This window comes from Lepisma saccharinum, chromosome 2, assembly GCF_977018435.1.
Source record: "Lepisma saccharinum chromosome 2, izLepSacc3.1, whole genome shotgun sequence".
NCBI lineage: Eukaryota > Metazoa > Arthropoda > Insecta > Zygentoma > Lepismatidae > Lepisma > Lepisma saccharinum.
Window position 1 is genome coordinate 147464578 of NC_139230.1, and position 20839 is coordinate 147485416.

The 20839-nt window shown below is 37.7% G+C and overlaps 1 protein-coding gene and 1 pseudogene across 2 annotated transcripts in view; one reads left to right on the forward strand and one right to left on the reverse strand.

The window, feature by feature from the left end:
* Nucleotides 1-20839, reverse strand: part of LanB1 (laminin subunit beta-1) — a 296443-nt gene that overhangs the window by 168020 nt on the left and 107584 nt on the right. The window contains exons 3-5 of one of the 2 annotated variants that reach the window (XM_083117588.1): nt 14545-14598; nt 10610-10894; nt 5940-6061 (exon numbers count right to left, since the gene is read on the reverse strand). In XM_083117588.1, coding sequence (XP_082973714.1) covers nt 5940-6061; nt 10610-10894; nt 14545-14598 — 461 coding nt within the window. The remainder of the gene's footprint in view (nt 1-5939; nt 6062-10609; nt 10895-14544; nt 14599-20839) is intronic. The other variant, XM_083117589.1, reaches the window with a different exon arrangement.
* On the forward strand, nt 378-1058 carry LOC145984323 (uncharacterized; annotated as a pseudogene).

The window sequence follows — 20839 nt, forward strand, 5'->3', positions numbered from 1 at the left end:
GATTTGTGAATTTCATGTCGAAGCATGGTTTTACATGCAGCAAAGCTGATCCCAGTATGTTCATTCTATAGAAAAATGGAAAGAACATGATCATAGCCATCTATGTGGATGATGGTTTGGTTGCTGGCAATAATATTGAAGATATCAACAGTTTTCTCGGAACTCTAAAAGAAGAATTTGAAATTGTGGTTGGGTCATTAGATTGTTTCTTGGGCATACAAATAACACAAAAGGAAGATGGTTCTATTTTTGTATGTCAAGAAAACTATACAAAGAAAATTCTTGAGAAATTTCGCATGAGTGAAGCAAATGCTGTGTCAACACCTGCTGAAAAGGGAAGTGTAAATGCAGGGGAAGAAAACACGCAGCAGTTAGTAGACACTAGTGTGCCTTACAGAGAAGCAGTTGGCAGCTTGATGTATCTGGCTACAGTCACTAGGCCAGATATCTCCTATGCTGTTGGATTAGTGTCGCAAGCATTGGACAGTCCAAGACTATCTGATTGGCAAGCAGTGAAACGAATTTTCAAGTATCTACGAGGAACCACTGCTTATGGACTATGCTACAATTCAAATCATAATCATGGGATCCTGGAAGCCTTCAGTGATGCAGATTATGGTGGAGATCCAACAACAAGACGCTCAACAACTGGAGTTCTATGCAAGTATGCAGGTGGAGCGATATCCTGGATGAGCCGGAAGCAGAAGTCTGTTGCTCTATCAACAACAGAGGCTGAATTTGTGGCAGCCAGAAAGGGAGCGAAGGAAGTGATATGGCTAACAAGACTATTGGATGAGATCACTCATCTGACAGGAATGCCCACACTGCTGGTGGACAATGCTAGTGCTATTAAGTTAGTAAAAAATCCTGAATTTCATAAACGCTCAAAACATATTGCGGTGCGTTATTATTTTGTAAGAGAAAAGTTTCAGGAAAAAATGTTAAATGTGGAACACATTGATGCTGAAAGTCAGGTAGCAGACATTCTCACGAAACCATTAGCAAAAGTTAGGTTTGCTAAATTATGTGGCTTAATGGGAGTGGGAAATGAAAAGTAGTGTACTTATTGTTATGTTAAAGTGTAACAATGTTTTTTTATAAAGGGAAGCTTGTGAAAGTTGTTTTTGAGGGGAAGTGTTAAACATTGTACAAAAGACACACTTTCCCAACATGGTCAAATTGACTTATCATTTGTGTTTGCTCTGTAGTGAGTAGTCTGTGGAGAATGCTCTCCAAGAAGGTTGTATTGTACCAAGAATGTAGCAATGTACATTGCGTCGCGGTCGGTCGCGTTAGACACTAATAAAGTGTTAATTAACTGTTAGCACGTGTTGTTACTCCTTGTACCAAGTTACGGAAATATCTGCGCTGAAGTTCAACAACTATAAATAAACAAGCCAGAAGGACACAGGTTGGTATGATGAACTAAATTGTAAACTAAAAGTTTTAATTGAAGAAACAAAACACGTTCACGGTTAAAAATAGGGCATTCAATTTCAGGCACATTACACTAACTGAAAGACTATTTTTAAAATTAATAGTATCACCGGTTTTTCACCTTTTTCTCAGTTTTCACACATGTCAATTTCCTCTATTTTCTCTGTATTCTCATTGGGACAAACACACACATCCATGCTCGAACCGAGTATTGGTACGTTTGATACACGGTTTAGACACAAGTGATTGGAATCCCACTTTAAACTATAGATCCAGTTTTCTTACTGTGGATAAAGTGGACTTGAAAAGAAAAAAATAGAGGAAAAGCGCTTGAATGTTTCGATGAGTTCCAAGTGCCTTGATGAGGCGAAGCTATAACATGATTTTCAAGTGGTCAAGTAGCCCCATGGTAGCAGAAAGAAGACTTTGGGTTCGATTCCAGTTTTATTGCTTTTTAAATAACTCGAGCAACTAATTATTGCATTTTATTTAATAAATTATTGGAGTAAAGGTTAAATACATTTTTACTTTATTTTTGGGTTGAACTCAATAAAATGTTATGCCTGGGAAAAGTATATATTTCTTTCGAGAAAATAATCCAGAAATACATATAATACTATTCACAAGAAATTATCATAATCGTTTGGAAAACAAAATTCAATTCAAAATTCAACAATTCGCACAGCAAATAAAATAAGAATGTTCGCAATAAATAAATTGAAATATATAGTCGCTCCAGTTAAGAAAAAAATTGGAGGCAATCAAACGGGAATCGAACCCAGTATCTCCTGCATGTCAAACTAACACGCTACCACCACCACACCACCTGGTCTTCTGTCAGTAGGACACTATAATCGTCTTGTGAGTAACGCTTGCTAAGTTTCTAATCTTTGAAGCTCTTGTAATTTTTGTTGTGTATCACGGAGTTTTTGTTTACTTCAACATTTGAGCACACAATCCAAACATACGTAAATTTTGTACACAGAAAACATGGGTTTTCTGCACATAATTACGGAGCATGCGCTCTGTCAAGGACTAGAAGGAACCTCGCAAAAGTTACCAAAGCTTCTCTGCGGTGCTGACAGTTGGCCCCGGAGTCACGTGGTATCAATGCTTATCAGTCGACATGACCTTGTGCCTGCAGAACCAGCACACTGAAATGAACGAAGGTATTTTACGTGATTTGTAAGCTGGAACAAGACACGCCACGCGTTACAACAGACAGAGGTTTGCCTTCAGCTTTCGGACAGACAAACCACACTACGCATACAGACAGAGTATAATGTAAGATAAAAGGAAATTATTTCTCCGTCTCCTGAAACTGACAATTTTATTGCCTTTTTCTTTGGAGTTATTTGACCACAGAAACGGATTATATTATAATAATAATCCAATAGCGCAACAGCCCAATATTGGGCCAAGGCTTACCTACCGACTGCTGGCCTCCCTCCCACGTGGGCCACCAGGGGGGCGTGGAGATCTGCAGCCAGACTAGGGGACGGGTGGTCGGCCCGACCAACCCCCAGCCGTTATAGGACTTCGCAACCGGAAGAAACAAAGGCTATCCTTTTTAAAGATTACACTGAATAATTGTTATTTATTAGGAAACTAAAAATGATTTCAGTATTCCTATACAGTACGCAAGAGATTCTAAACACACTCTAAAACATACTACTGTTCGTTTCAACGTATTATTTCAACAAACAAGTCACAAAATAAAGGGCATGCTCAAGAAAAAATATGTTTCTGTGATTATCAAGTGCATTACGTGGTTAACATCAAGTTTGGATCTGCCAGTTATCCAAATATTATTAATTTTGAAAATAGTCTTTCAGTTAGTGTAATGTGCTTTCACTGTTCATAAGTCAGACATTGTTCTCTGCAGTTTTCAATGCAACATTCAGGCTCTCTGATCGTGCATCGTACGTTTCAGATCAGGTATCCACATAATTTAATATATTTATAAGTTGTTTTAAGCGATATTCTCCATTTTTATTCTTTCCATATATGATATCAATATAACATTGCAAACAGTTATTAATGGTTTCAATGTCATTTGCTGGGGGAAAAATCTTGATATTACTTTAGATTCGAACATGCAAACGCAAGTATCAAAGTATTGCTTTAGACAGCACTCATGATTTTGAAACGTGGAAAGGTAATCATTTTACGGGGAACGTGAAAGTTGGTGTGTGTTGACAGACTGTAACTACTGCCATATTAGCACTGACAACTAGGAAGCGTTCTCAATGATCTCGTGGCTGCATGCTTTTCACTAATTAATAACTGCATTTTTTCAACACATACACAAATACATCGTCGCTTCGTAACAACAAATTTTCATCTTTGCTGCTTTCAGATTACCAACATACGAAGTGGCATGCAATTCAAAAGGTTTTGCAGAAACCTCAGTTTTATAAATAAGATTGGAAGAAATTAGACAAAAAAAAATTTCCCTTCCGCTGGGCTCGAACTCGGGTTACGCGCATGCTAGTTCAACACGATAACCAACACTCCAAACGAGACAACACAAAACTCTTTCGCAAGTAGTTGACTGAAACGCAAGTTAATTTTCAGATTGCTAATTCCCAAGGTATAACATGCCTAGGCAGATGTGTCTTGCATTTTCTGTACTTTTGTTATTTCAGTCACTTTGGTCTCTCCCTAGGTTAATCACGGCAATAATGAGGAATATTTTTTAGACAAAGATGATAAACAGACACACAGGAATAATCACCCTCGCAAGAAAGCCAGAACTCAAGAGTCTGGAACCTTCGACGCGAGGTGTGTTTCTTGTTCTAACTATATCTGTGTGTTTTCGTTAGATTCATGGTATTTCGTGAGTTGATATGAATGAAGTAAATAAATAAGACAAGTGGGTGGAAGGGACTGGAGAATTGTAGCTACGGAACCATTGAGAAGATATCTATCGCCTAGATAGAGAATCTCTATATCCCCTTGTGATAGAGAACTTATTAGAAGAATGAAAATACAGATTAAACGAAAAAATTTGATGTGTATCCTTTCGTCAAAATGCCTAGAAAACAATAGTACATACTTCTTCACTAATAGAAAAGAATAAAAAAAATTGACCTTGGTGGGGATCGAACCTTGATTGCACTGGTGAAAGCTCTGTACACTAGCCAACACTCAATCAATAACACGGTGTTTTCTTTTTTCCAGTCAGTCTGTTTCTTTCCTCAACACCTGAAGACAAAAATACATCTTAACTTCTCTCATAATTGTTTCATTGTCTATTAATAGATACCACGTATGTCAAAAATAGACGCATTCTTTCTGTGAAAAGTCCCATGTTTCGCACATCGTTCTTCTCCATTTACTGTTATTTGGACATTCACTTGGAAGTTAAAACTTAGCTTTGTGTGTTTGTTTTCACGTGCATGTGTGTGAGAAGAGTGGTGTGCACGTGTGTTCGATGTTTTTCTGGGTATTATTTTCGTTCAAAGCATTAATATAATTGTAAAATATGGAATTTACTGTAATGCAAGGAGTGCAAATATAAACCCAGTTCGTCAGGTTCGTTCCCAAACAACATTAAATAATGGAACGTAACGTGGACCGAGTATTATTCCATGTCGAGAACATGAGACATTACGATCGACAATCTTCATCTCGTATTTCTCTTTGGCATCACTACTCAATTTACAGAGATGTATACCCGTGACTGGTATACAAGCCGCAGAATTGCAATGCTGGTTGGGTTGTCTAGTCACAAGGCGCTTGGTGGTCAGACATGGATGGCTTGCTTCAGTGCTTCTTCAATAAGGTCGTTACAAGCCAGAAGTGTCCGTGACTGTACATAGGAGAATAATTTTAATGCTAAGAGAACCGAATTGGGCCTACCTAATGTACTAACATAAGCATATAGGAGCAAATGGAAGAAAGCTTGCTGTGTCAAAAATGCAGTAAGTAATCTGAAAACTTCTTCAGTGTGTGCATATAGACAATCATAAAATTCAAATTGTGTATAAAATAAGATGTGTATCATGAAGGTATCAGAATTACACAATTGGAATCTGGGCCACACAACATGACAGAGTTGAATATTAAGAATTACCACAGTTATGCTGATCAAAAGGTAAAATCTAGTGATGACTTATGATTTTGATCATACCCATTAAGAAGACAAAGCACATGCATGCATGCACTCACACACTCACCCACTCATCCTCCACAGACAAATTTTAATGATCATTTTTAACCCTGAAAGTCTTTAAATAGTCAAGCTCCTGACCTTCAGTTTCTCTGTAAATTGTCCAGAATGATAAATTATTGAAAGATCAAAGTTTCACCTGCTATAATTCAAATGAACAGAGCAAAAATCTGAAATCATCACATCAACATCACATAAAAGCTTAGTGGAGGCGATCTTTGCAGTAAGAAAGATATGCTACAGAAAAAATCAAAATGAAATTCAGAAATGTGTTTGTAGTATACTTAATCATTAGTTAACAACTTCCTTATTCTTATTAATAGCTCACCTGGCCTCTCAGCCCACACATAGATGATGTAGAAAGACGATGTTCCCGCCCTATGAGTAAGTTGCCTGTAGCAGGGTAACATGAACTGTGTTCACATGGGTGTGGTCTTTGTGGCTGATATCCTAAACAAGAAAGTAAAATTAGAGTGGATCAAAGAAAATTCTAGTTTACAAAAATATTTATGTATAGACCTATAGAAGTAACAACAAACACAATGAACAAGAACAATAGGAATACAAGAATGCTTTAAATATGTAACATATGTATTTACATTTCTTAAAACTTATAATACTTGTATTGAGACTATTTGAAATTTCAATTCTTCAACACTGTATCACAAACTCTAGACAGATTTATTCCTCTCAACTAATTGAACAAAATTGATTAGAATTCATTATACTACACTGCATGTGGGTAAAATTATATATACACAGTGTATATATATATATATATATATATATATATATATATATATATATATATATAAATTGTTATAAAATGTTGCAGTCACAAAGGATAAACAAAGACAAAAAAGAAGAAAAGTGAATATTAACATATCACTATCACCTTACACAACATCCAATGGTATATTATAAAACACACATATGGGAAGAAAATTTCATTTTCCTAAATAATTTGCACCAAAAGAAATTGTCACTATTAAAGTAATGGGCCAGTATTTCCACCAATATATACTGCTGGACAAAAAAAAACCGACACCTTAATATTTGACATCTGAATTGCAATTACTTATGAATTACGCTCTCAGTTTGGTAGCTTTCTGTAACTTTCGTTTTTGTTGTAATTTAACTTATTAATGTATGTAGAACATCCTCAAAGTTTCTTTTCTGTTGAATATATTTCCAATATAATTTAGTTAGCCTTCGAATCAGAATTTATGCGTTATCACAAAAATGCAAGTCTCAGCTTTTTTTGGTTTTTTTTTGTCCAGCAGTGTAATTATGTAAAAATAATTTTAAATTCTTCTCCTAAAATGTTCTTCAAAAGTCCTACTGTCAGCGATGCATAAGAATCCTGAGGCTTCACCGTGGGTTTCAGTTTTCCCAAGAGTCCATCATTCAAAGGTGTATATTTTTATCGAGTTATTGGAATTAATTTGCTGCAAGGATATGTCTCACCAATCAACTTAATATATGCATGGGGGATCACATATCACAATAAAGCAGTGCTGCAAAGTCAGCTTTAATATATGGAGTGTCTCAGGTTTATACTCTTACTACAATTCGATAGATGTCAATTAATTTTAGCATATCTTTACACATGAATGGTTAATAATGTAGTATTTTCACCCTCAATCAAGATAGTTCAGATTTCTCACAATATTGAAAATAATAAAAATACAACATGACTTAAATTTTCACAGCTGTAATGAATATATATATATAATATATGTGTAATGACTAAATATAAGGGAAATATTCCAGTTACTGTGTTCCCCCTATTTGCAATACTATAACCTGCTCAACACAATGCACATAACATTACTGAAAAGGACTTATCATCAAATGAGCAAAAAGGTTTTCTTTACGCAGGTGCTTTTTTTTTATATACACCATAACAATGTAAATATTTGAAGAATAATTACCAATAGAATAATGCTGCGAGTTATTATTAATGTTTACACACAAAAATTAAGGATACATTCCCAATATTCTCCCCCTCCATTACAAATCAAGAATATGGAAACTCTCCATCAATTTGCACCTACAACTCCATCCCATTAGCCCAAATTTCATGGAGTAAAAGTTGAATACAGGAAAAGATAGTAGCATATTTCATAAGAAACAAAATATTTCTCGACAATTCGCACGGCAAATAAAAATGAATTTTTGCAATATATATTTGCTAGAGTAAATAAAAAGAAAAAAAATAGGGAAAATCGAACAGGAATCAAATCCAGAACCATCAGCACATTGAAACTGATATGCTACCACCTGACCACCAGGCCAGTTGGCATTTGAACATCATCTTCGCCTAATGATGCTCGCATCTCAAACTTCAAAACTTTGAAGTGTTTCTTCTCTGAAATGGCTGGCTAGGACATGTTAATACCTTGGCCTATCAATACCTAGAGGCAGTAGCGTGCGGTGCTAAATCAGTCAGGGGAACAGGTGACCTGCACTTGCCCCCTCTCCCTCCCACACCTGTCATAATATAATACAGTAGAACAAGTAATATTTAACTCTTGTTGAAATGAACCAAATAAACATAAGATACATATGTTACAAATTGTCAGAAGTGACATACATGAAGCAAGTTAAAATTATGACAATACCAATGTTAAAGCAAATATGATATAATGTAAAGAAAACATTAAAAAGAAAAATGTTGATGTGCAAAGAAAAAATTGATAAAAGCAATTTATGAGTGATCAGAGAAAAAAAAATGTCTTGTCGAAACCTGTTTCATATCTCTATTTGTAGATTAAGTTGACATTTTTTTTTTTTTGTAGAGTTGAGCATTCTTGTAATTCAAACGTCCTCAATGCAATAATGACAATCAGATGGCCGAATTTTTTCATGACGTCTGCCAGATTTGTAGAAATTGTGACAAAACCCGAACTGTTCCAAACTCCCTTCTCAGGAACAAACAAGGACAACAATAATTTGCCACTGGAAGAGTATCCAGTTAATCATTTTACAGAATTGTAGTAACTTGTTTGAAAATGCCTTGTGTACGATTTAGTTTTAGTTTGTAATTCAGTTAGGATAGGTGTTGGTTTGCTGTCTTTTCTGCAAAGTTCAATTAACTAAAAGCTTTTGTCTTCATCTGGTTGATCAACCCTACGCTCGCAACATTCGCTTTCTTGTCCTGCCACTGCGTGTGTCCTGGGACTGGTGGAACAGGTGGATGTGAGCTGTTCCCTCGGAAGCTATTTCGCAGCATTTGGCCAAGGCATTTAGCAGACGCTTAGACTGTAGAAGATTTTTCCAGTTCGTTATGACTGGCAGACACAATTTTGCAATGAGATTAGGAAACTATAGACTTACTACACTCAAAACTATCACTACGACACAATTAAACTTTAGCACATAGCAAAAACTCGAAGGGAACAGCTAGAAACTTCAGCTTCCGTGGTGGGAGGTAGCAACATGAGGATCGTTTACCTTTGTGCGTGGTCAGAAATACTCGGCGTCAGACAGCAGAGGGTGGGACGATGAGAGTAGGTGAAGTAAACAAACGTCCAGTCACGGTGAAAGTTTATCTTTGGCATGTTGATTTTGGAAGAAAGAAGTGTTCTTATTATGTTATTATAGATAATTTAAATAGCTAAAAAGGGGGACAAGTAGAAGGGAACAGCCTGTTCCCTCTGTTCCATGGAGGGACTGCCACTGCCTATAGGGTACCCTACCACTACACGAAGTCCCATCCTAAACTTAATTTCCCAAGTCATAGCCTCCCCTTGTAAGCTTAACAAACAAGAGCAACACAAGAGAATCAATGAGGCTCCCACACACAAAAATCACAAAAATGAAACAGCAGTACATAAACAGCATAGGGAAATATATTTATCATTGTGAGAAGATTTAACATGTTCCATTTTGGTGGGAATCACATGCATAGACAGTGTAGGCAACTGACTTGAAGATGGAACAGATGTATTCTTACCATCTGAACTACACGCATTTTTTGTAGGTGTGTTTTAGTAATGTGTGCTTAACATTCTACATAATTTTGTGTTACAGTTATTTTCTTGCGTTTATGACTATGCAATTAAAAGATGCGTTGAGTGCTTTGAATTTTTTAAACTTCTATGATCTGCATTAAAGAAATTGCTAATCAAGTATTTCATGTATTTCCATCAGACAATTGGTCAGTTCTAGAAGATGATGTCACAGATTATGGCACATGACGTATCATGGTATGATATATTATAAACATTTGGTTAAAACTGTGAATGGAAAAAGAGCCTATTGAAATTACAAGGAAGCTGAAAAAGAAGTTTTACATTTATTATTTATTTACATATTTCAAAGTGCATTTTTGGTTAAGAGAAGTCTTTTTTGCTAGTCAAGGTATAGTGAATCCTCACACTGTTCTCAAATAAATGTAACTTAAAAACAAAATTTTGCTCATATCCTCATATCATTATGAAAAAATCATCACTCTCTTAAAGACCTATTATTAAGTAACAAAAAAAGAAAAACAGTAATAGAAACAAATTATACTTAGTAACTACATCTTATGAGCCCTCAAAGGTAGTCAAACTACAGAGCATTAGTTCTCATGCACTGTGTAAAAAAACTTCATATAAAATCATCTTATAATACAATACCTTCTACCTCTGCTTCTTTATAAAACAGCATTAGTTATGTTAAGCAACACAGCTCTACCATTCAAGGATTGCTTAAAACTGTTACAAATTTGTTATGATGTTATTAGTTTCTCAGTTTGTTTATTCCAAACAGGACAGTTACTTTCACACTCACACACTGGGAGAAAAATCCACTCTGCTACAAATTTATGGATTATGCAAACCAAAAAAATTCTCCAAAGAACACCCACTGTCCACCACAACCAGCAAAACCGTAACACTAGTAATAATAGTAACAGTACAGCATGTCTCCAATCCATGTCATCACGCATCTTGATTAGTTGGTGACCACCTCCCTGTTAGCAGTGTAGGGAGAAGAATATGAAGGGCATACCTCTGGCTTCATAACGGTATGCTGCTTGACTCAGTGGATGTACGTCACTTTCAAGTTCCCATCTGCTTGAATTAGCATTTTCCAACCAGTGACTTGAAGTAACTGAATAATCAGAATGGGTTCTATCTAGGTGCACAGACTGTGTATGATTTATCCATCCCGTAGGTGGTTCTGTCGGTTCGGTAGTGGAGCTCCTCCTTATCCATGATCTAGTGGTGTGGTCCGCAGACTGTCTCCGTCCTTCCCATCTAAACCAATGCCTTCCTGGGTGCTCTCCATCTCTGCCTACAGAAAAATAAGAGCCCTCAAGGATAGATGGGTTGGTGCCTGAAGGCCAATTCTGCACTCCTGTCAAATTGTCAAATGTTCCACCACCATTAAGCACTAAACCGTCACCATTACTGAAAGTCTCACCACCACCAATATTATCATTTTCTTTCGTATTCTCTTCCTTGTTAGGGGATAAGTTTGTGTTTGTAAGACTGTCCGATTTTGATGTCCTTTGCTTGGTAGCTGCTACCCTGCTTCTCTGATAGAAAACATTTCCACCTCGACTTTGATCTACAGTCAAAATTCAAAATATTAATTACATACCAAAGATTAATGAAGTTGCACAAGAACCATGATAATTGTTCGAGAAAAACTTCAATGACATACTTACTATAGCATACAATTTTAAAATAAGGAAGATGCTTACTCTTATAACACAATAAAACATAAGTTAACTCTATTATTTTCTTCCCTTCAGAACTAGTCCCAAGATTTTTGCACCTTTTCAAGATGGAGGTGTGTCTAATAGCTCTTATCTTGGAATAAAGATTCAATAGATTAAATTTTTGGTCAAGATTTCAATGGCTGATTCCCAGTTTAAGTTGCTGGTAAAGTTCCAAATAGACTATCAGTGCATAAAGTGTCTTCCTTCCCCGCTAAAAAAACATCAATTCTTTAAGGGAAATTGAAAAGTTTTTTTACATCATTACATAACACAGACTTTATCTGATGTATTTTACCATCATACATGTGGCATATTTTACATGTGCATTTTCATTAATCATTACTTGCAATCACATATAGATGAGAAATATTAAGCAAAGAAAAACCAATCAATTTGGAAGATTTCAGTGAACAGCTTTATGGCTAGATTATTTTTTATAGTGTTTCACAAATAAAAACAGGAAACATGCAAAATCACAATCACATAAAATATCCCGCACATGTAACTGATGTGAAGTTCATAAACAAATGCTGTATGGAAAGGAAATACAGTGAGGAAGATGAAATTACAATTACAGATATTTCTGAGCAGCCAAATTGGGAGGAAAGGTTAGTTCCAGAACAATTCAAAACACTTCATGTGTGGATTCTTTGTTAGTAATAACTTCTGTTTTTATGTTCTGACAAAATAATAAAATTATCTCCCTCTCTTTCTCCATGTACAGCGTGGCCAGAAAGTCCCTTTACACCCGAACTAAATGCGTGTAACAATGTAAGATGGTAAGATATTTAAGATGAAGTCCTCGAAGTCCGGACCTTACGACACCAGACAATGCCCTGTGGGATATCATCAAATCACACATGAGGAAGAAGCGGTACGTGGACAATGATGCTCTGCAGGCAAGTGTGCTTGAAGCCTTCCAGCTTGTGACGCTGCAGCTGCTAAAGTGGATGAGTAGGAGGACATGGAGGCATATCAAGCTGTGAAGGGATCATGGAGGTGCACATACAGATGTTTTGGACAACTAACTGTAAAAATTATTAATGTAGGGATGAAATAAGTGGAGGTGTAAAGGGACTTTCTGGCCACCCTGTAGAAAACTATACATAGTCTAAAGAGCCTATCTTCCTTCTCCTGCTGAGGATGCAACCTGCTGAAACGAAATTTATCTGGTGGATGTGTATCCTCTTTCCCTTTCATTATGTATGTGTGTGTGTGTGTGTGTAAATATATATGTGGTGACTATAATTTTGTAAGAAGTTAATAGTTACAAAACACAATAAATTGCACAAAATAGATATTCTACCCATGGTGCAACAGCCCATTGAGGGCCTGGGCCTATCTACCAACTGCTGGCCTCACTCCCACCTGATCTTACTCACTCACTCTCCCCGAGGTGGGAGATTATCCAACCAGTTATGGGGTAACATGTGGTCAGCATGACAAACTCCCAGTTGTTGTTGTACGTTTTCAAGACCAGGTTATGCTACTCATTTGTAGCTCCCCAATTTCCTCACGATGGTGGGTAGCCACTGGTCCCATACACAGGCTGAAATCTCAGGAGAAAATTTATTATGCTTCCCCCAGGAGACTCAAACCTGCAAGTGTCCCATAGCTGGAGCCCAAAGCATGACGCCTTAGACCTCACAGCCATGGTGCAGGACACAAAAGAGATATTACTTCATGAAAATATATAATCCCCTATTGAGGTGGTCAAGTGATATCTTGCTTGAAAAGACTTCAACTTTTGTAGGAAACAATTTTCAATTTGGATTAATAAATGGTTTTTGAATGGCCACACAAAAACTGTTTCATGGTTTTAATGAGTCAAACTTTAAAACTGGCTAATATTTTCAAAATTAAGAACAACCTTCAAAAACTTTTCCCACACGGGACAAATCAAATTATACTATTTTGAAAGTTCGTCAGTACTCAGGGATTTCCTCAAAAATTGTATATAAGAAAAGGGGTTGAGTGAAACTTTCTTGGATAATTTCTTCATTTTGATTATATTTTAATGGGGAGGTTTATTTTTATCTTATGTGCCGCCATATTTAAATGAATTAACAAAAACTGCAACTCTCTATTCACATTATTCTAATTTTGTAACAGGTGAAGAAAGTATTGAAAATATTTCATGTATTTGTAAATGCATAAAACTGCAATCAAATCTATAACATATAACAAATAAGTATATTTGATACATTATTTCTTCTCATCTAGAGTAATATATATGCAAAGAAATATAAAATTTGATTTTGAGCAACCATTTGAGTGTAGTGGCCCAAGCTAAAGAAACGTTTCCCATAAAATCTGCTTGAAATCGGGATACCTATCCAACAGGTGTCACTCGGCCCCCTTTTTCAAATTAAAAAATATATATTCTGCTCCTCTCCCTGGGTGTCTCTCCAATGTGGCACTGCAAATATTCAAAATACCATCATTGGACTTTCCATGTGCATTTTAATGGGATAACTTTGAACATGTTTGGCACTTTGATTTCCATTTTCCCTGTAACAAAAGACAAGACACGTTGAAACTATAGAAGTTTTTGGATGACCATTCAACACCCACTGACTAAACCTAAAAGAAACTTATGTTTCTCACATAAGTTGTTTGAAATTATGAAACCCATCAAACAAGGTGTCAATCAGCCTTATTTAATCATTTGAAACCCACCTCACCCTAGGTGCACCCCTCAATGATGCACTACCTATGTTCAAAATATCAACTGTCAACTTGTCACATGCATGTTCACCACAGTTGGTTTCAAAGTTCATCCCATGCTCAGTTAGGCTAATCAAGACTGGACCTACAGTTTGAAGTGGGATCTGAACCACTGCCTCCACTGAATGTGGTAGGTATATTACAACTACACGATTGGGAGGTGCATCCATTTTGTGAAATGGTATTGCTAGGTTGTGCAATTTGTTAATCGTTTTGATATTATGTCTGTTACAAAGTTACAGGCCACCCTGTGTGTGTATGTATATGTATCAATATAAAATGATGCGAATTTTGTTGCACATACAGAAGCTTAACTTTACATGATATATCAAAATGTGAAAATTACTTAACTACCACACTCTTAATTTCTATATATGAAAAAAAAACTCAGTTGTGCAACAGACCTTTGAGCACCAAAGCTTAGTTATGATAGGTATAGATTAAAGGATATGAACATAGTATATGATGAAAAAACTGACAAAATATATTTTACCTCTATAGGATTGTCCTCTACTTCTACCTCGAACCCCTTGAGCTGCCAGTGGACCTGCAAGAGAAGAATTATGACCTGATGATTTTACACATTATGATATAACTATAAAAACAAAAAAGGTATAATACTATTCAAAAAAAATAACTGTGTAATGTTTGGTAAAGGCTTTCTTCAAAATACATTGACTGAACTTGATAACATCAAACTTCTCTACAAAGTCATGAAGTAAATCCTTTAAAATGGTGCTGTGGTAGATAAATAATTGCTCCCTCATTATGTGTAGAAAAATGCACCAACATTGGAGGGCATGCTTCTGTAAAGAAGCTTTCTTTCTTATCCAACGTCATTGGTGTTTCTGGGATTTCCGATGCAATGGCAGTTGATTGAATTAAAAAGTATGGCTGTGCCAGTATGGTTTGCTCACATGGGCGCCAACACAAAATTGCCCATAGGAGGTCAAAATCGTGTACAGGGTGTACGGTATAATATGCCATAAGTCAGCACAAGCAACGTGTTGTTTGCTCATACATGCAAGAGTGTAGCCAGAATGTTCTGATTAGTTCATTTTCCTTGATTTAGAAAATCTGGTGAAGTTTTATAGTGTATATAATTGCACATTTGAGAATTTAATACATATTTTATCTCAATGTGCATATAATTCCATAAAATAATAGTAATTTTCGAGCAATCACTCAAGTTATTCTTGCAGGCTTTTCTTATTCTTTGTATCAACTTTTCAAAATAACTTATATAACTAGATTGTGGGCACTAGTTGGGTCAAGGGGATTACAAAACTCAGAGAATTACAGACATTGGGGGTTACTTGAACTCTCTCTCATAAAAAAATGAAATAATTGGGTATTAGAGTCAATAGGGTGTCTGACTGTCATGTGGGACACCCGGGGAGGATGATTTCATGTACAAATTTTTCCAGCAATAACCCTGCATGGAGTACTTGGGGGTAACAGTGGACGATGGAGCTGATCACATCAGCTTCACAAATGGCCAAGATTGTAAATGTCTGGGGAATATCCTCCCCCCTCCCCCCTTTTCATTCACAGCATGTTGCAATGTGAAGGTGGCATCTTTACCTTTACCTAACTTTATCAGCTTATGGGATAGTATTTATATCTGTTAGCTGCCAGATATGGGTTCTTTGTGTGCACCCAAATCCAAATATCAACCTTTCTTCTTACATTCTTTCCTGTAGTTGCATACATACAAATGTATAGGGTAGAAAATGCTGTTTTTCGAGGATTCGTAGCATCGAAATTAGCAAAACAAAAAAGTCAAAATTTGTTTGTTTGTTTGAGTTTGTTTCTAAGCCCATTTTATGTACAGGAAGGCTATTCGTGACTGGACCTACAGTTTAAATTGGGATCCGATCCACTATGTGCCTCCACCGAGTTTCGAGCATGGGACCTCTTGATTACAAGGCGACGACGTTAACAAAATTGTTTCCAAGTCCTCTTTATGCTCAGATAAGATAATCGGGACTGGGCCTATAGTTTAAAGTGGAATCCGAGCTGCTGCGCAATGTGCTCCATCGATATCGAACCCGGGACCTCTTCGTTAAAAGCAGGGAGTTGTTAAAGGTCCGGTAACTGTAAATGGATTCTCTTCCGGTCCGTAAGAGAAAATCAGAAAGTGTAAATAAATTCCGGTCCGTAAAGAACAGATTTCTCTTTAAAATATATCAATTATGTCCCGGGACCGAAATCTCAATAAAAATAAATTAGGGTCCAAAAAATACTGGGAAGAGATATCTATTATTACGGTCTATGTTATTTTTAAAAATCCAATCCTAGTTTAGTCCTATGGTGAAAGCTGTCGTGTCGTTGCTTCGTTTCAACCAAGCGTGGTATGCAGATTCATAAAAAGCGTGGTTAGTACATTTTGGATGACGACAAACAAATAATCCACTCGTGAGCATGAAAGACTAATCCAGCTGCTGGGTGAGGCGGCGCAAACACATAGTATAATATGCTCTAAACCCTTACAGTTTTCTTCTTCTAAAACAGCGACGTGTGAACAATAGTTTTAAAAAAATTGCAGTCAGCAGTGGTTACAATTAGGGGGCGAGGGGGTCAGTTGCCCCCACCCCCACTTTTTGCCAGTTTTACTCCAGCACTATGCTAAACCTTATATACCAAGGGAAAATAAACTGTCCTTGCCCCCCTCCCAGTTTTGGCACTTTGCCCACCAGTTTTGAAACCCAATCGCCGCCACTGGCAGTTAGCAGTATTAGCATTCGAACTCTCTGGCTATTATCAAAAAGCCCCTGTCCTCACTGAACGTTGTAGAAATGTATTGTAGATGTGCACGGAAGCTTGAGGGGGGGGGGTTAGTGCCAGGCTCTGGGAGGGCTTAGCCCCCTAGCCCCTACCTAACTACGCCCATGATGTTTATGCTATTTGGCAATATATGTCTTTGCTACTTGCATTCCTTTGCTTTTCTTAATAAGGTTGATGTATATTGAATTCTGTGAGTCACTATTTATTTTAACGATATGAATCAAAATAAGTTACTAAAGAAACAATAGATCGTTCGTTGGATTCATTGGTCGTCACCCTCTTTCGCAGTCTTTGACCATACATTCTAACCGAATGACTTCGTCAAGTACAAAAAAGATTGCAAAGCTCATTCACGTGGGCGGACGTTTTCCTTTTACATGACCTCACGTGGTTACAAACATAACAATAACCTCCGTTGAGTGACGCAAACATATACTCTCTAGCAGGCGGGACTTAAACACTTCGCCGCGACGAGCAATTCATATTACCAGGCAAATACTTTAACAAATAAACACATATGCGACCTGACGTAGCTAGCAGCGACACAGCACTGCCACATAAAAAATTAACAAACCTCCAGTAGATTAAACAATTAAGTGGGCGGCGCTTTACTCTAATAGTACGCACTTTAAACAAATACAAAGGAGCAAAAACAACAATGAATTTAAGATCATTAAAAAAATATCACAAGGAATAAGAAAAATTGACCCGAGACAAATAAATTACAAATGACAAGCGCGACGGGAGTTTGGTATGAAGTTCGAGTTGAGTGGGCGTTTTCAAAATGTTGGCGAATTTCAAGGGCGTTCTCTAAATCAATCGGGCCGTCACGTGCTGACATTTACACAGATGAATACATTACCATCTCTCAGCTTCCGAGGTGCATCCTGGCGTCTTTATGGGCGATTGAAAACACATAGTATTCACACGAAAGGTTTCCTTGGTCGCGACGATGAAGATGCGAAGAGCGTTCATACATCTGGTTCCTCGGCTTCTCTTCCTCTCGGGATCGGTGAACATCTCCGTGGTCTGGTAGGCGTCGTCGGCGCGTCGGGGCGTCAACAGGGCGGCGTTCGACGTATCTCTCTCTCTCTCTCTCTCCGTGGCGGCTGGTAGGCGTCGTCGGCGCGTTGGGGCGTCAACAGGGCGGCGTTCGACGTCTCTCTCTCTCTCCGTGGCGGCTGGTAGGCGTCGTCGGGGCGTCAACAGGGCGGCGTTCGACGTCTGTCTCTCTCTCCGTGGCGGCTGGTAGGCGTCGTCGGGGCGTCAACAGGGCGGCGTTCGACTTCTCTCTCTCTCTCTCTCTCCGTGGCGGCTGGTAGGCATCATCGGCGTAGCTCGTCGTTTCTTGGCATGTTGTAGGCATGGGTCGTAGTCTCGTCTGACATCAGGCGAATCGAGGGTAACGCCCTCATCTCTCTTCTTCCTCTAGCCCGCCATAATTTCCGATGTTCCTCGTTTCACAAAAACTGTAAACCGCGTGAGATAATCACGGAAACGCAGTCTCGCTTCAACTTCCCCCAGCGGTTGAGGTAAGCGCACTCGTGTAGACTTACTGCCTATCACACACTGGTGTTCACAAAACACAACAAAGTCCACTGTATACGGAGAGGTAGCACGAAGGTGCTCTCGCTACAAGAATCGCGGCAAAACTGTATACGGAGAGGTAGCACGGAGGTGTTCTCGCTACAAGGATTGCGGTAAGACTGTGTATCGAAAAACCATGTCCTTTGTTTTATTTGGATTTTGAAAAAGGACGCTCGGCGCTCGTTGAAGGGACGCTTCCGGAGAGGTCATTCCACTTCGCTCTATTGTCTCCCAACTTGGACGGGCCGTGCTCGAAGTTCGGTTTCTGAAGAAATAAGCTTCCGCCTCGCTGTCGCCCATAGCTGAATTGCAATCGGTGCCCACAAACTGATCAATTACAACCAATTTCATCTGGCATCCGTAATTGCTGCTTGATCGCGACGAAACTGCACACATCCGTCCTTGCACACATGCTGCTGCGCTGGTATAAGTTTAACATGAATCTGACCGCTGGAAACCGAGATATTTAAATGGTTGTCATTATGGTCGAATTTCCTAAGCTTTAGACGCATAACGTGACCTTTCAGGTGCTCACCCTTAAGACACACGAACGTCTCCTTCCTCCCGTCGGCTTGGCAAATCAACTATATATTCTTACAAATTAAAACACTCAACACTTTGATTCAACACATTTTTTTACCGCTACAGACATGAATAATAATAATGACGGTAAATCTGACTGTCACACATTATTGAATACAACGATCCTACTTATAGAGTTCCACTTCAGTTCAGTTCATTCTAATATTAAAGTCCCATCGCTACGCATAAAAATATCTTTAAACAATTTATGGCAGATGTGTACCACATCCAATGCCCTTTAGAAGCCATGTATTTCGTATTTTCTCAAACATCTATAGGGCGTTGTATTAAAAAAGAAAAAAACTTGAGATGGTTCCCGATCAACTCGTAAGAAGTCTAACTTCGAAATATTTGTGAAAAATTTGCCAAAGCATTTATTTGTTATATATTTAGCTGTACCTAATGGACACTCTTCAAGCACTGAAAGTACTATCATTACATATACAAAACCTAAATCCTTCAGATCTCGGAGAAAGCAAGGAAAGTCATACGCTCAAAAGTTGTTTTTTTCAATCAATCAATCAATCTTTGGTGGACAATATGAAGAGCCCTCCAAGGCTTCTTTTCGTATGGAGTGGTATTAAATGCATATACATGCGTGTGTTTTAGGGTGACATGTCCATTTCTAGTTTATGTGAAAAGGTAAACTTTAATGTAAACAAAAGGATGCACGTCACAGTTGAAGATTTTTTAATCTACAAAGAAAATCCAAAACACATTCCCGCCTCGCCGGCCTCCGTGGCGGAAGGGTTAGCATAGCGCGCTATGACGCCAAGGGTCCCGGGTTCGAATCCCAGAATGGGCATGGATGTTATTTGTGAGTGTCCATCAATTCCATCATATCATCACTCATCCTCATCTTCGCGATTAGCTAAAAGTGGCAGAAATGCGAAGTAAAATAAACCAAATATATCAATCAAACATTCCCATCTCACTCAATGACCTTGCGAATCCAATCCAAAATCTACCAATAGAACCTGCCACTGTATCTCGTGCATTCCTCTGACTAATGAATTTTCATACAGTTTGACTTTAGGGTTGAACTTAAAATGGCATTGTGTTTGCATTGCATTCGATACCAAAATCAGATTTTAAGCAATTAGTGTCCAATTATTATTAGTATACCTAATACATAGGATAAAATCGCAGATTGCACCCTGTTTAAATGTCTAAAAAAAATTAATTTCACCCTAGGAATGATATCCCGATACGATGAGTCTAGAATTGTCACAGCCTCATCTAGTCTCATGTGCGGTGAGATCCTTCTCGTTCTTGTTTGTGTTTATTTTTGTTTCGGTTTCCACTCTGAAGTTATTAAAACACATTCTAGATCCATTTCATTACAGATAGCCTACGGACTCTATTTTATAAAAAATCTCTTAATACAGTATATAGGTTTAAGTATAGTTTTCCGAACACCCTCTTACAAAGTTATGAAAAATATGGGTGAGGTACAGTAGTAGTACATTGTACCCCCCCAGTTGGTTTGTCGTGTCTCGTCTCGTTCGGGTAAGTATTTAGTTTCCGAAAATTCCATTTTAAATATTCAAAATAAAATGGGGTCAATCATACTCTCTTCAGATGAAGATTTGTATCTTATCTTCGAATCGACGCGACCACCTCTTTAGAAAAGTGTACCACCCTTACGCAAAGGAGCATTCGTCTGCAGCGTGATTTTCTGAGAGCAAATCTGATTCCATCGTTCCACACATATTTTAAACAATTTTCATCTCCTTAAAGATGTTTTCAAGACCATAGGTCAATGAACTAACTAGTAGCAAGCACAATGTAGTAGAATCAGTTTACAATGGTTTGAATTTCTGTGGTAAGAA